The sequence below is a fragment of the Macrosteles quadrilineatus genome, unplaced genomic scaffold, assembly GCF_028750875.1.
Source record: "Macrosteles quadrilineatus isolate MER2022 unplaced genomic scaffold, UCM_ALF_1.0 Scaffold_1__1_contigs__length_201487025, whole genome shotgun sequence".
Classification (NCBI taxonomy): domain Eukaryota; kingdom Metazoa; phylum Arthropoda; class Insecta; order Hemiptera; family Cicadellidae; genus Macrosteles; species Macrosteles quadrilineatus.
In genome coordinates, this window is record NW_026542594.1 from 82,014,835 (window position 1) to 82,029,705 (window position 14,871).

General features: G+C 33.1%; 1 protein-coding gene across 1 annotated transcript in view; it reads left to right on the forward strand.

The window, feature by feature from the left end:
- The window catches only part of LOC128998377 (ionotropic receptor 25a-like), a 117,932-nt gene that overhangs the window by 5,216 nt on the left and 97,845 nt on the right, over positions 1 to 14,871 (forward strand). The window contains exons 3-4 of the mRNA XM_054424492.1: positions 13,160 to 13,170; positions 13,669 to 13,877. Of these exons, the coding sequence (XP_054280467.1) occupies positions 13,160 to 13,170; positions 13,669 to 13,877 (220 nt within the window). The remainder of the gene's footprint in view (positions 1 to 13,159; positions 13,171 to 13,668; positions 13,878 to 14,871) is intronic.

Sequence of the window (14,871 nt, forward strand, 5' to 3'; positions counted from 1 at the left end):
TTTTATGTCGAATGCTCGTTCATTTTCAAGATGAGCTCATTTGCATCGCTCAATCACGTCCTGGTTGAAGTTCGTTCGCTACGCTCACTCACCTTTTGGTTGCAAATTAGCTGTTGTCATGAAAAAAGAATACAGTAGTGCTGCACCCTGTTGGCAAACCTATTATTTTTTTTATGATATTGAACATCACAGAATCAAATTGTTTAGTTGAGCCAGCTGTTAAGATTCTTTAATTCCTTTTAAATATGAGTACTCATAAGGTTAACATGGGAAAGTCCAGAGCCACTGGGGTGGAGCCCTTTTGACGGATCTGCACCAAACTTCACACAAACCATCCTTGAATAATGCTTAATAATGCCTGAAAGTTTCATTACAATCTGTCGAGCGGTTTCGGAGTCCATAAAGGACAAACAAACAAACAAACAAACATACATACAAACAAACATACATTGGATTTTATATATATAGATTTGATGTATGCTACCATATAAAGTGATGGCTATGTAACTGTTAAAAATTGTTCCTTTGTACAATCTTGTTTTTGTGATATTATTTTACAATTGTTGGCATAACAATAATGTAAAGCTTATCTCATAAGAAATGTGAAATAAATTGATAATGGCCCTTTGTAGATTTTCGGTAGCGTGTGTGGAGTGGATGGAGTGGACTGTATTTGTTGCGGTCGTCTCATCTTCAATAAGAGTTCAGTGATGTGTTGGTGGACGATAACATAAGCGGAGTTTGATTCTCCATCACACAAATTAGAACACTGAGATACAATTAATTGAAAAATAACTTTAATATAACAATTAAACTTTGAGTAATTTTACAGAGCTTTTAATTAACATTACAAAAGAGAGACAGGGATCTTCATTCTTGTTGTTTTGTTTCTCAACTAATAAAAAAATTGTTCATTGTTATACCACATGTTGTTTTAAAAACATTAGAACAAGTAAAAAATCAATGCCATCTGTATTTCTTTGTAGATAAAAGAAAGAAATACTGTAGGAAAATTATAATGATACCGAATATTACAGAACACCCGTATTGTATTTTTGTAAAAAAAATGTATGGAATTCAAAATAGTACAAAATTGTCCGCATAAAAAGCCACCATTTTGACACAAATGCAATAAACATAGTCAAATTCTGACTCCGATCCTTGCTGTCGAGTCTGGAAACTGCTTTAAAGTATATAAGCTTTATACTGTAGGTACATATAATTTTTATTACTTTTTCTATTTATTAACCAATGAAAAAATAAAATACTTTCAATGGATAGGTGCGTTCTATAGATAATAAAGAAGAGTCTGTTTAATCTTCTAATATATAAAATTCTCGTGTCACAGTGTTTGTCTGCAAACTCCTCCGGAACGACTTCACCGATCGTTATGAAATTTGGTGTGTAAATTCTGTAGGTATGCGAATCGGACGTAAACTATTTCCCGTTTCGAAATTCTTAAAAGGGCTCCGCCCCAGTGGCTCTGGAGTTTCCCATGTTAACCTTATGAGAAATGGAATTAATGAATCTTAACAGCTGTTTCAATTAAACAAGTTGGTTCTGTTCTATGATGTTCAATAGCATTAAAGTTACGAGGATTACCAACAGGGTGCAGCACTATTATTTCTTTTACATTTATGACAACAGCTAATTTGCAACCAAAAGGTGAGTGAGCGTAGCGAACGAACTTCAACCTGGAGGCGAGTTAGCGTAGCGAACGAGCTAACCTGAAGGCAAGTGAGCGCAGCGAACGAGCTCCAACCTAAAGGTGAGTGAGCGTAGCGAACGAGCTCCAACCCAAAGGTGAGTGAGCGTAGCGAACGAACTTCAACCTGGAGGCGAGTTAGCGTAGCGAACGAGCTAACCTGAAGGCAAGTGAGCGCAGCGAACGAGCTCTAACCTAAAGGTGAGTGAGCGTAGCGAACGAGCTCCAACCCAAAGGTGAGTGAGCGTAGCGAACGAACTTCAACCAGGACGTGATTGAGCGATGCGAACGAGATCATCTTGAAAATTAAACGTAACGGTACTTTCTTTCCATCGGTCTGTCTTAGGGGAAACCTATAACTTAGGCGATACGAAGTTCGCCGGGTCAGCTAGTTTACCTATAAAACTAAGATGTAAAATTCAGGTTTTTTTATCATTGGTGGTTACATGTTGAATGCAATTAATTGTATTAATGGATTATATTAACTATGGATTTTACAAACAATTCCTGTGCATAATAAATAGTATATTTCATAGCGAGTGGACCCATTGCAAATTCGTACATTTTATTTGGTTTAAACACATTTTCGAAGGTAAATTTAACGGTGCAATACCCCTTTCTTTTCAAAGATTATGTTTGTGTAAAGTAGTTATTAAAAGTGAATAAACTTACTAATTATCAATAATTATGCCATTTCATCGAGCAGTATTAACCCTTAAGTACTATCCATAAGCCAAATCTCTTAACTACTATCGTGGGGTCTGAAAGACCAAATTTTATAACAAAATGTTTGTGAAAAAAATTTTTGTATTTCATATTTATACATTGTGGGTTTTGTTGTACACATATTTTATTGTATTAAGGCACTATTATTAATAAATATTATGTAAACTATTTACGTCAATTTAATAAATGGCAAAACACGGCAAAATGTGTAAGGTTTTGCAAATTGAAATGTTGTGGCTTACCGAGTTGCACAATCTGTTCGGTGCCATGAAGTAAAATGAAGGTTATAAAATGAGGATCAGAAAAATAACGGGTTTTATAGCAATAAACAAACACATTACCTTTATTTGGACCTTTGAAATTATGTATATAAAAAATTTTTTAGTAATGTGCTGAATAATATAACGCAAATACTATGGTAGGGTCTGAGAGACCACATTCCTAATCCTCACAAAATATTACTTTTACAAGTAAAATGTAAATTATAAAAAAATTCTATAATATGAAAAGAACTTATTAATGTTATTTAAAGTGCATAAAGGCGTGGAGCTATACAAAAAATTGTATAGAGTGGTGCTCATGACCTACAGAATGACCGGCCCTAGTTTATAGTTGGCAAAGCACTTTCCACAAATTTTTGCACATTCCATGCAAACAGCCCGTCCACACTTTCTATTGTAGAAATAAAATGTGAGTTTGGACTTGTAGCCAGTAAAAATACACCATTTTTCAAATGTCAACGTTACAACAGTTACCGCACATATTACATTCAAAAGTCATTACAATCCATCCAGACACGTATACTATCGAAGGTCCCATGGGCCGGACAATGCTAAAAAACACAGTAGTGTTTATACTATCCACGGTCTACAAGACCTCACTGTACAAACTTAAAACTTGCAGTAATACTATCGTAGGTCTGTCAGACCTCAAAACGTAAATAGCTCGAGACGGGAGAAGAGTGACATAACCTCACTTTCACCACACAATATCCAGGCCAAGACTGGAAGGTACTGAGCGGAACCAGTTTAGGGGATGAGAGGGTGGGGAGGGAGAGCATGGCAAAATGGCGGAGCGGTCCTGCAGACCTATGATAGTACTTAAGGGAGTATTAACAGTATTAACAGTATTAATCACTTTTAATAAAATTACATTTCCATTAATTGATTTTAGATCCACACCATGGATTAATTATTAATTGGATTATTGGATTATTGGATAAATTTAGCATTAAATTTAATTATTTTAAAATTATTTACAACCTTGGGGGGGGAGGGGGAAGATTCACTGAGTCGCGTTCTAGGACATCACTCATATCTCGTGAACTAGACACGATAGAAACATGCTCTAAACGGCATTGTGTATTACAAATTTCATCTGCTTGGAAAAAAGTACAAGGAAAAATCCCGTATCTATATTATTGATTGAGTTATTTAAAATATTATTTTAAAATATATACTTTAAACTCAAAATACCGTTTATCGACCTATAAAACTCACTTAAAACAATGAATAGTGCTGTGTTTGATATGTATTGTGTGTTTAAAACACTAAATACACACCATGTAATGTTCTTTCCTCAAAATAATACCAGGTTCCCAAGCTGTCGAGAAAAAATTTATATGTCGTTTATATTAGGATATTTCTTAATATTATACCCCCGCCACAGCAAACCTGCTGACTAAGCGAATTTTCATTTGCCTAATTGGATTTACACTAAAATGTATCCTTAAAAACATCACATTTATTCCCTACTAGCCGCTATACCCGTGCCTTGCAACGGGGTCAAGATGCGGAAGAGACAATTTTTTTGGTTCCTTGAAAATAATGCAAGCAGCTTGAGAACGCTAAATAGAACAATAATTATTATGTTCCCTAGATCTGTTACTGATCATAAACTTATCTATGGTCAAATTAAATATTATGTGAGCAGAAAATTTGAAAAAATGTTAACATATCGAGACTTCTCTAAGTTTAACATCAATACAGTAGTCAGAAAAATTGCATCAATTGATTGGAACATAGCCTTACAAACAAATGAGGTACAGAAAATTGAGACGTTCATAACATCAAACATACGGGCAGTGTATGATGAGTTAGCTCCTATGGTCGTTAAACGAGCTACAAGGAAAAAAACCCCGTGGATGACTCCAGAGATTAGCGAAATAATAAAGGAAAAAAACAAATTGAAACGATGTTATCAGAAATCTAAAATGCAAATAGACTGGAACAAATACAAAGGTGTCAGAAATAAGTTAAATTGTCTCATTAGAAATTCTAAGAAATATTTTAATAAATATAAAATATCCAACACTAAGGGTTCAAAAGAGTTTTGGTCGTGCTTGCGAGAATGCGATGTTGTTAGTGATGAAATTGGTAATAGAAATATAAACCTAGATGTAAATAATGTAAATAAATATTTTGTTAACATGGGAAGTTATTACAATGTTGATAAGAGTGCAACTGATTTCTACTGCAAGGAAAGTTATAGTACACCAGGCACTTTTTCATTTAAAAAAGTATCTATTGCTGAAATAAAAGCAGCAATGAATGAAATAAAATCAAAAGCTGTTGGTTCTGATCAGCTATCCATAGACATGATTAAGGCTGTTAGTCCATATTGCATAGACGCTATAACCCATCTGATTAATCAGTCCCTTACTAAGGGAATCTTTCCTGATGCTTGGAAGTTAAGCATTGTGCACCCTCTGCCTAAAACCGATAATCCGAATTCAGTTGAACATTTAAGACCCATATCAGTTCTCCCAGCTATGTCCAAAATTCTTGAAAAGGTTGTTGCTGAACAGGTAGAGAGATATATTGAAGGGCAGGATATACTACCAAAGTGTCAATCTGGCTTCCGAAAGTACTACAGCACATGTACAGCTTTGCTTAACTTATTCAGCGATCTTTACGAAGCTAAGGACAAAAATAAAAACTCCACGCTTGTGTTCCTTGACTATTCTCAGGCTTTCGATTCCATTTGTCACGACTTACTTGTCAGGAAACTAAAATACTTAGGTTTTGACAATACATCCTTGGATTGGTTTAAATCATATTTGGCTAATCGGACACAAATGACAAAACTTGGATTGAAAATGTCAAACGTCCTTCAAAAAAGTAGAGGAGTCCCACAAGGTAGCTGTCTTGGCCCTATATTATTCAATGTATACACTGCAGACATTGTAAATGTGGTAAAAAACTGTTCCATTCACATGTATGCTGATGACTGCCAGCTGCTATATACATACAGTAAAAATGATGTGGGTGAGGCATTTGAAATTGTAAATAAAGACCTTAAATCTGTGGAAGAGTGGTCCATGAGTCAGGGGCTGAAATTAAACGTTAATAAGTGCTCTGTTCTCCATGTTGCCCCTCCTGACTTGCAGAATGCACTAAAAATTGGGGTTTATGGTAAGATATCTCTTTCCGGACATGCCCTTGAAATATGTAGCCAAGTAAAAACACTTGGTGTGATATTAGATGACAACCTCACCCTCTCGCAGCATGTGTCCTATGCGTGTCAGAAGGCATTGGGTAGATTACGCGGACTGTATAGTCTTAGATACCTATTGCCTGAGGACGCTAGGGTCCAGATAGTCAAGTCGCTAGTTCTCTCTGCTATTGAATACTGTCTTCCAGCATATGGAAACAGTATATTAAAAGGTGACTGTAATAAAATACAGAGAACGCAGAATGCAGCAGTCAGGTTCATTTATGGCTTAAGAAAAAGAGAACACGTAAGTACATTCAGAAGGGATGCGAAATTGCTGCCCATTGAAGTTTTTTGTAAGGCCTCTACTTGTGTTCTCATACACAAAACGTTATCCCTAGGTAAGCCACTCTACTTGAGAGAAAAACTGCCAGCCCGGCGGGACGTTTCTGAGCGCAGCACCCGACAAAACGATTTGTTGCACTTGCCTAAAGTCAGCCATGAGGTAGGTCGGAGAGCCTTTGCTTACTTCGGACCTAAATTGTACAACTCTGTCCCTTCAAAAATAAGAGAAAAAGGTTTAACAGGCTTCAAAACAAATATAAAAATGTGCTCATTTCATGTATAGCTTTTAGTCTTATGTACTTATTTTGGTTTTTAATTGTTTGTTAGATATTAGATGACGAAAGTTGTAAGAGAAAAACAGTTTTGTAAAATTGACTTAACGCTTGAACCAATAAAGACAATTTTATTTATTTATTTATTTATTTATGTAGATGGACTTTAATTAATTTACTATTAGTATTACTGTAACTGGCTACATATACATAACTGTCATGTATCACAGCTTTTTGTTTCTGCTTGGTACAAATTAGCTGTTGTCATAAATTTAAAAAAATAATAGTGGCACCAGATATCCATTAAATATTCAAAGTGGTTGAAATTCGTCTTAAGATATCTACATGGAATTAAATATATTTTTAAAATATGTTATCTAAGAAATCTGTAAAATATATGTTAAAATATTATCTTTTTTTCCTATGACGCTAGGAACGAGCCTGGGATTGTTTTTCACATTACTTCAGGCTAGACCTAGAGGTTGCGGCATTATCACTTATATAAAATCCATTGGTGAATTGGCGAGGGTCGAACCCGGGACCTCCCCTAGTAGCACAAATTATATTAAATACATATGAATAAATATATTTAAAATCTATTTTATATATCTCAAGTGTGTATTAATGTCAATTTTATATAATATTTAAAATATATTAAATATATAAAAAATATGTTTTTGAATCTATTAAATATTAAACAAATATGTTCCAATAATATATTTTAGTGAAAAATATTTAAATAAAAAAATTATTTAATATCTCTTTCAAACATCCCATGGGGCCTAAACATAAAAACACAAAATAATAAAGATTTAGTATGAAAAACACAATTATCAGTTGAGTAAATTGATTAAATAGTTCATAAAAACAAATTTTGAAAAAATTACTGGATACAATTTTTTCAGCCCTGGTTGGTCTCGAACCTGGGTCCTTCGACTTATGAGCCTCCTACCTTACCTCTAAGCTACTTGTGACTGTTGTTAGCATTAGTTTTCAAGTGGTGAAAGAGTGGCCCTCAGTTGCAATGGTTGCAATACTTGATATTTTTGATACTACAGTATAATATGATTCTGTTAATCTGTTTTGGCATCAAGTAGTTGAGTTGAATAGTGCTGTAGTGAATAGTGAGTAGTCTCCACGAATAAAAATACAATAAACTACAAAAAATAATTTAAATACTATGACAAATATTATGTAATTTATGGCATATGTAAATCAAATAATTATTTTTATAACGTCATATCCAACCGTAATTAGTTTCTTAAAAGGTTGCCAGTCACTAGCACCCTTTTCTAGCCAATCATTCGAGATTTCTATGATCACATTCATTGTCACATATTGCAATTAAAAAAATAAAACCCATCAACACTTTTTTTCGTTTGACCCAAATGTAGCTGTCGAACATGTACACTGCCTCTTAACTATATGCTATTTTTTTTTTTACGTGTATGATAGAGTGACACCATTCAGAGTACGTATTATTATTAACTTAATTTTAACGCTTTCACAATAGCAATTATCATACAAAAAATGCATGTATAAATTGATAGACACTATAAAAAACAAAAAGATGCAAATTATTTATTTGCTAATTATAAAAGATTATAGGCTATATATTCTACAAATATAATATTATTTTATTAATAAAATATCTGACGTGTTTCAAAATATATTTATAAATAATTTAAATATATAATATAGTTTCAAAAATATTTTATATATATATTTAAAATATTCTAAACACATAATGTTTTTAAATATTTAATAGGAAAAATATACATATAAAATATGTATATTATAGATTCCATACTTGTTTTATCAATAGATATTATGAATCTATTTTTTATATTCAAAACTTATATTTAATTTATATTTTGCATTGCTTTTTGGTAATATTTAAAATATATATTTGAATATATCAAACTATTATTAAAGATATATTATATATATATTTTATTCGAGGTTCTATCAAATACAACTTTAAATATATAAAATATTTATAAAATACATATTTGTGCTACTAGGGTCAGGGACTGAAGTCCCGCGCTCTAACCACTACACCAGCTCTCTCCCCCAAAATAATCTTAAAATATCCTTTAGATATTTAATAGATATCAAAAGTTTCACAGTAGATAATATTTATATAATGTTTAGATGCAATATCCGAAAAATATTGTACAAATATTCAAAACTAGATATCTACGAGCAGATACACCATAAATGTCAATCCTACATTGACGATTGGAGATTGATCATAAAGAAGATAAATGCTGATAAGGGGATTATTGTTTCATCAAGAATATTGAGTTTTACAGTTAGCCTTATTAAAAACACAGGATCTAAAAGTCATCAAACAAATTAACAAACACTAATCAAACTAAAACTTAATTGTAGTTTTTATGTGGTTATTTTGGTAGGATGAATTATAGTATGTTGTCTCCGTTACCCTTTACCGTGCTACGCGTAAAAAATCTAATAATTTTAATCAGCCCATAGTGGACAATAAATTGCATTAGCGATGTTTACGACAATTACTACACTTTTCCAAAGGGAGTGTTTCATTAAAGTCAAACTATTTCAGTCAGAAGGGAAGAAATATGTGCATTACACTAGGTAATATATAATATCAGTATTCTCTCCAACTCCCAGAAAAACAATTAATTTAACAACTTAGATGCATAAACAGAGTCATAGTATCACAAAGGTATTGCGACCATTACAGCTGTTGGCTCCTCTTTAACCGCTTGAAAACTAGTAATATCAACAATCACAGATAGCTCAGAGGTAAGGTAAGAGGTACGTAGGTTGAAGGTATCCGGTTCGAGACCTGTCCGGGTAAAAAAAATTTTGTCTAGTTGATTGTTCAAAAATTGTTTTTATGAACTATTTTCAAAATACTCAACTGATGAAATGTGCTTTTCAGGCTAAATCTTTATTTATATTTTTATCTTATTTATATTTATTATTTTGTGTTTTTATGTATCTATAAATTTTTTGTGATCTGTCAGCAGATAAACGTATAATATTCAGTTTTAGAAATTCTTAAGATATTGTAAATCTAATATCTGTTGAAAGTTTAAATTAGTTACATTTAAACTTCTTCACAATATCTAACAAATATATATATCTGGATATTGATCATCTATAGATATCTTAAATATCCTAGTGAAATGTTTATGAGATATTCTATAGATACCTCTGTGGGAACTACCAACGACAACACTTAAGTTTAAAAAGTATACTGTTTTTATTAAGAGAATCTGTAAATAGGCTTGGAATTGTCGTATTTCATACTACAGTATAACTACAATATACATATAACAATAACATTAGATAAGATTCCATGTCATCCTGTTTGAACTTGTTTTAATGTTGAGGATTTTTTAAATTTGTCTAACATTTGCAAGTGGAGCAGGAGAATGAGTTGTTAAAACAACAGCTACAAGATGCCCTGGAACAAGTCTTGCATTCAAACAGTTTTTGTAAAGTTGTTGGAGCAGGAGGCAGTATAATGAGAAGGGGGTGCAATTTTTCTACGGTGCAAAATCCGTACTGTAATAGTTCCAAAGCCTCTATTTCTAGTGGTTTTTGTTGCATTAGCTACAAAACACTAACTATTTCTTTGGAATTGGTTTTAGCAAACTTCTAGGTGGACTTTTTTTCTCTATCTTTCTTGTTGTGTCGAAGCCTGTCAAGTAATGTAGAGCTGGTAAGACCTCAAAGAATCTACAGCCTAGGGCATAAAAAATTGTAACAATCAAAAAAATTGGCTGCTTTATTTAACACGTCTTTTAGCTATGTTTTTGTTATATGTATATTGTAGTTAAAAAACTGAATATTTCCTTGTACCCAACAACAATCAAAAGTTAAAATGAGATACACTTTCAGTGCATACTCAACCCCCTATAGATGCTGGACTAAATGGACAACATTCTTGTGCAAAATAACGATACAGATCATCCCCCCCCACTTATCGTGTTTCATAATCACTGTAGTTTTCCTTGATCAGTTTTTAGTAGAACTGACGGTGATGCATATGTACCGTAGTATAACACTGCTCATGCAACATAATTTAAAAAGTTAAACAAATTATTTCATGCTTATCCATACTTGGCCAAGTTATTTCAAACAAGCTAATTGAGAATTATTTTCAACTTACAGGCCTTGGGATCTGTTTAATTCCAGTAGGATGTTAAATTTGGTTCAAGTTTCACCTCCGGCCAATGTTATGCTCCAGATGATTGAGAGTATTTCAAGTTTCCAAAAGATGAAAAATGCTGCCTTTATCTATGACCAATTTTTCAGTAAGTCCTATTATTATCAGTACCTGGTTGACTGACTGTGTGCCATTATATACAATTGCTTGGTTGTAGAAATGTTGGTAATAAACATGTAAACATTTTTTAATAAAAATTGTAAACAAAACATTTCTCAACATGATCTATATGTTATAAATTATTGGTTATTCTTTTCCGAGTCGGCTTGGCTCTTCTAACCGACAGATTTTCATAATGTTGTTCTTGAACTAAAGCTATGCACCCATAGATTTGCCATCAAGCATCATCATTCATTTATACGACGTATATTATTTTGAGTTATGCGCAAAAGCAACTTCGTCCCTATACATTTGTTATGGGATTTGAATCTGGGGTTTCTTTGCCAAGTTTGTTTAGCTCTTCTACATGACCGATTTTGATAATTTTTGTCTTAAGTTATAAAGGTATGCATTCACAGATTCGCCCTCAAGTATTATCATTAATTTATCTAGGGAGAACAAATCGAAATTGTAAACAATTATAAATATTGATGAGTAAACTTTACAAGTACACTTTGTGGGAAATGTATTCGAAAAAAATTCTTCAGCTTCAAAATTATCTGTCAATTTATTCTGGAGTATTTTAATAATAATAATCAATCAAGTGTCGATAAATTAACAATAGCGTGCTATAATTCAATAAGTAGAGCTTTGCTGGGATATGGAGTGCAAGTTTGGGGATTTATTATCAGTAAAACCGTCAAATCAGCTCAAAATAGGTAACTTTGTCAACAATTATTTAGATTGCCACAAAATACACCAGATTACATATTACACCTAGAATGTCAATTAGATAAAGTTTATTTTTAAACATTAAGTTTGCACTTTGGTTACATTATTAGAGTATTGTTTTTACCAAAAAATAGGCTCACGTATATCTTAGCTAGACAGAAAATTTTGGAAAAAAATATTTTATTGGTCCAGGTTGATGCTAAAAATGGTTTAAAGAGGACGAGTAGCGTTAGACGTTGATTTTAACAGATTAAACATTTTTCATTCACGATTGTTTCAATTATTAGAGTTAGAAAGAACGGCTTGGCGGCAGGAATGTTTGGGTTCGGCATTGACTAGTGTTATCACCAGCAGTATCGGAACCTTAACTTCCACCTTGGAGATAGATAGTTCCTTTTTGCAGATCTAAATGTTCAACTTATGTCCTGGAGTATAAAAGCTAGAACAGAGTTAATACACCTTAACAATAAGCCCTGGATGGAAAATCATGTATGTCAACTATGCAATCTCAACTGGGATGAAACGGTGGGCAATTTTATAGCGGAATGTTCTATTAAAAAATGTAAGATCATTTTGGGTTAAAATGAAAACTTGTATTTACATGAGTATTAGATTTTAAAATTTGAAATGCCAAATATTGGCGACGAATTAGAAATTATCTTATAGAGGCTTGGATTAAAAGATGGGAATTGATAATAGAATTTAATGATTAAAATGTAAAATTGAGTTTACAAGATAAAGGTGAGAAAAATCTATGTAATTTAAAAAAAATGTACAACATATTATATTGTTTGTTTTACTGTATCATTTTTATTTTATTAAAACACTTTCTTCTTCTTCGTTTATCTACTATATTACTCGACCAAAAAAAACATATTACATTTATTTTTATTTTTACTTTAATTAAAAATTCAGCTGGTCATGTTGTGTTGTGAAAATCAAGAATTTAATTATGTGAGTTATTTTTACTTAAATTCTCGGTAAGAATTTCACAGGACTTTTTATATTCTGTAAATACGATCCTTTTAGTCATTAGTGTTTAATCTTTCATTATAAACTGTATAGTTTTGTGTTTTAATAAGGAAGATTTACGTATTCGTTTCCATAACCTCAATCTTTCAATTTGTTGTTTGATTTGTGTTTACCTTTGTTACCTTTGTTTCTTTCTTTGAATTGTTCCTGCTAGTCAGCTAATACTATGTTGGATCATGACTATGGTATTGACACTGGTGATTCAAAAAACGGCGATGTGATCTGTAATCGTGAAAGTCCAGCGAATGAACAACTTTTTTTGTCGTCCGCTCAAACCAGTGACGTCCAAGCGAATACTAATATTATAACCACGCGTCATGATGGTTTTTGGCAAACTGTCCCGGGTAATAAGAGGGTAAATGTTAATCTGAAAACCCGTCATTTTAAAAAACTTCGACAATCGACCTCAAACAATGTGGTTCAAACGGGAAACATGTTTGAAGCTCTTAGTGACTCAAGTGACATGGACGAAACTGTTATTTCTGACAATAAGGAGAAGGAGATTAAACCTCCACCCATATTCATCCCGAACGTGTCTAATATCAAACAAATGATGACATGAATAGAGTTAGTGATCTCTATACATGAATACACTTACAGGTGCATAAACGGTAATAAGGTCAAAATTTGTCCATTATCCATTGACTCATATCGAAAACTAGTTCATAAATTGACTGAGCTAAAAGTTCCGTTTCATACATTTCAAGTAAAACAAGACAGGTCTTTCAGAGTGGTCCTGAAGAATATGCATTTCTCAACTGACATAGATGATATCAAATTATCAATTGAGGAAAAGGCCATAAAGTACGTAATGTATCAAATATAAGGGACTTTAAAACTAAATCACCACTTTCACTGTTCTTTGTGGACTTAGAGCCTAGCCAAAATAATAAAGACATAATATTCAATATTTGTTGAATGCCAAAATCGAGTTTGAACCACCAAGAAAAAGATCAGAAATTGTCCAGTGTAAAAACTGTCAACAATATGGGCACACAAAGGGTTACTGCTTATATCCATTTCGCTGTGTGAAATGTGGTCAAAACCATGATACCTTGATTTGTACAAAACCTGTCGCTGAACCACCAAAGTATGTGCTTTGTGTGAAGGAAACCATCCAGTGAACTACAAGGGCTGTGCAATTTATCAAGAAATCAAACGTAAAATCAACCCTTCGCAAAAGTTTTTGAAGGAGTCGAGAACTGCAACTGGGTCAGCTCGTGCCGAAGTGTCAAGTAGATCCTTCACTGCTGATAAACCTGATGTTACACATCAAACTTATGCTCAAGCTGCTGCCACTCCTAAATCAGCACCAAATGTGAGTAGTGAACGATCTAGCTCCAACAATCTTGAGCATACAGTTACCTGTTTTATTCAAAAATTTGAGAAGCTAATATTACAACAAACCCAACAAATAGGTACCCTCATGAACCTACTAACAGCTGTCATTAACAAATTGTAATGAACTCCCTCCTAAGAATATCACTTTGGAATGCTAATGGCTCGGCAAACCACAGCCAAGAACTTAAGTTATTTATCACTCAAAAAAAAATAAATGTACTGTATGCCTCATTACTGAAACCCACTTCACTGATAGAAGTTTCTTCAAAATTCCTGGTTATATTGTCTACTTTACTAACCATCCAAATAATAGAGCTCATGGAGGAACTGCTGTACTAGTGCACAAAAAACTAAAACACTATGAGCTTCCTAACATGCAAAATGATTTCTTACAAGCCACGGTATTGTTGTAAAATGTGGCAATAACGCCTCTCTTACACTCTCGGCTGTCTACTGTCCTCCACCTCATGCAATAGCTAGAGATCAATTTAGAGACTTTTTCTCAACACTTGGTCCAACATTTATTGTGGGTGGGGACTATAATGCTAAACACACACACGGGGCTCGAGACTAGTAACTCCAAGAGGCAGAACTCTTTACAGAGCTATAACAGAAATGAATTTGGATTGTGTATCTTCAGGTTTACCTACTTACTGGCCAACTGACCGAAATAAAATACCGGACCTACTGTACTTTTTTGTAGTTAAAGGTATACAATTGAACTACACGAATATCGAATCATCCCTTGATCTTTCTTCAGACCACTCCCCTGTAATCATAACTTACAGTACTAGATCTCCAAAATAGGCTTGTTATTGCCAAATATAATATAATACTTAATACGTTACATAAATTATTACATTACATTTAATACATTTTAAGGGAGGGCTGGAACTGCACTCACAGTCAGTCCCTGGTCCAAATCCAACTACGGAACTGCACTCACGGTCACTTTGAGCCTTTCTGGAGGT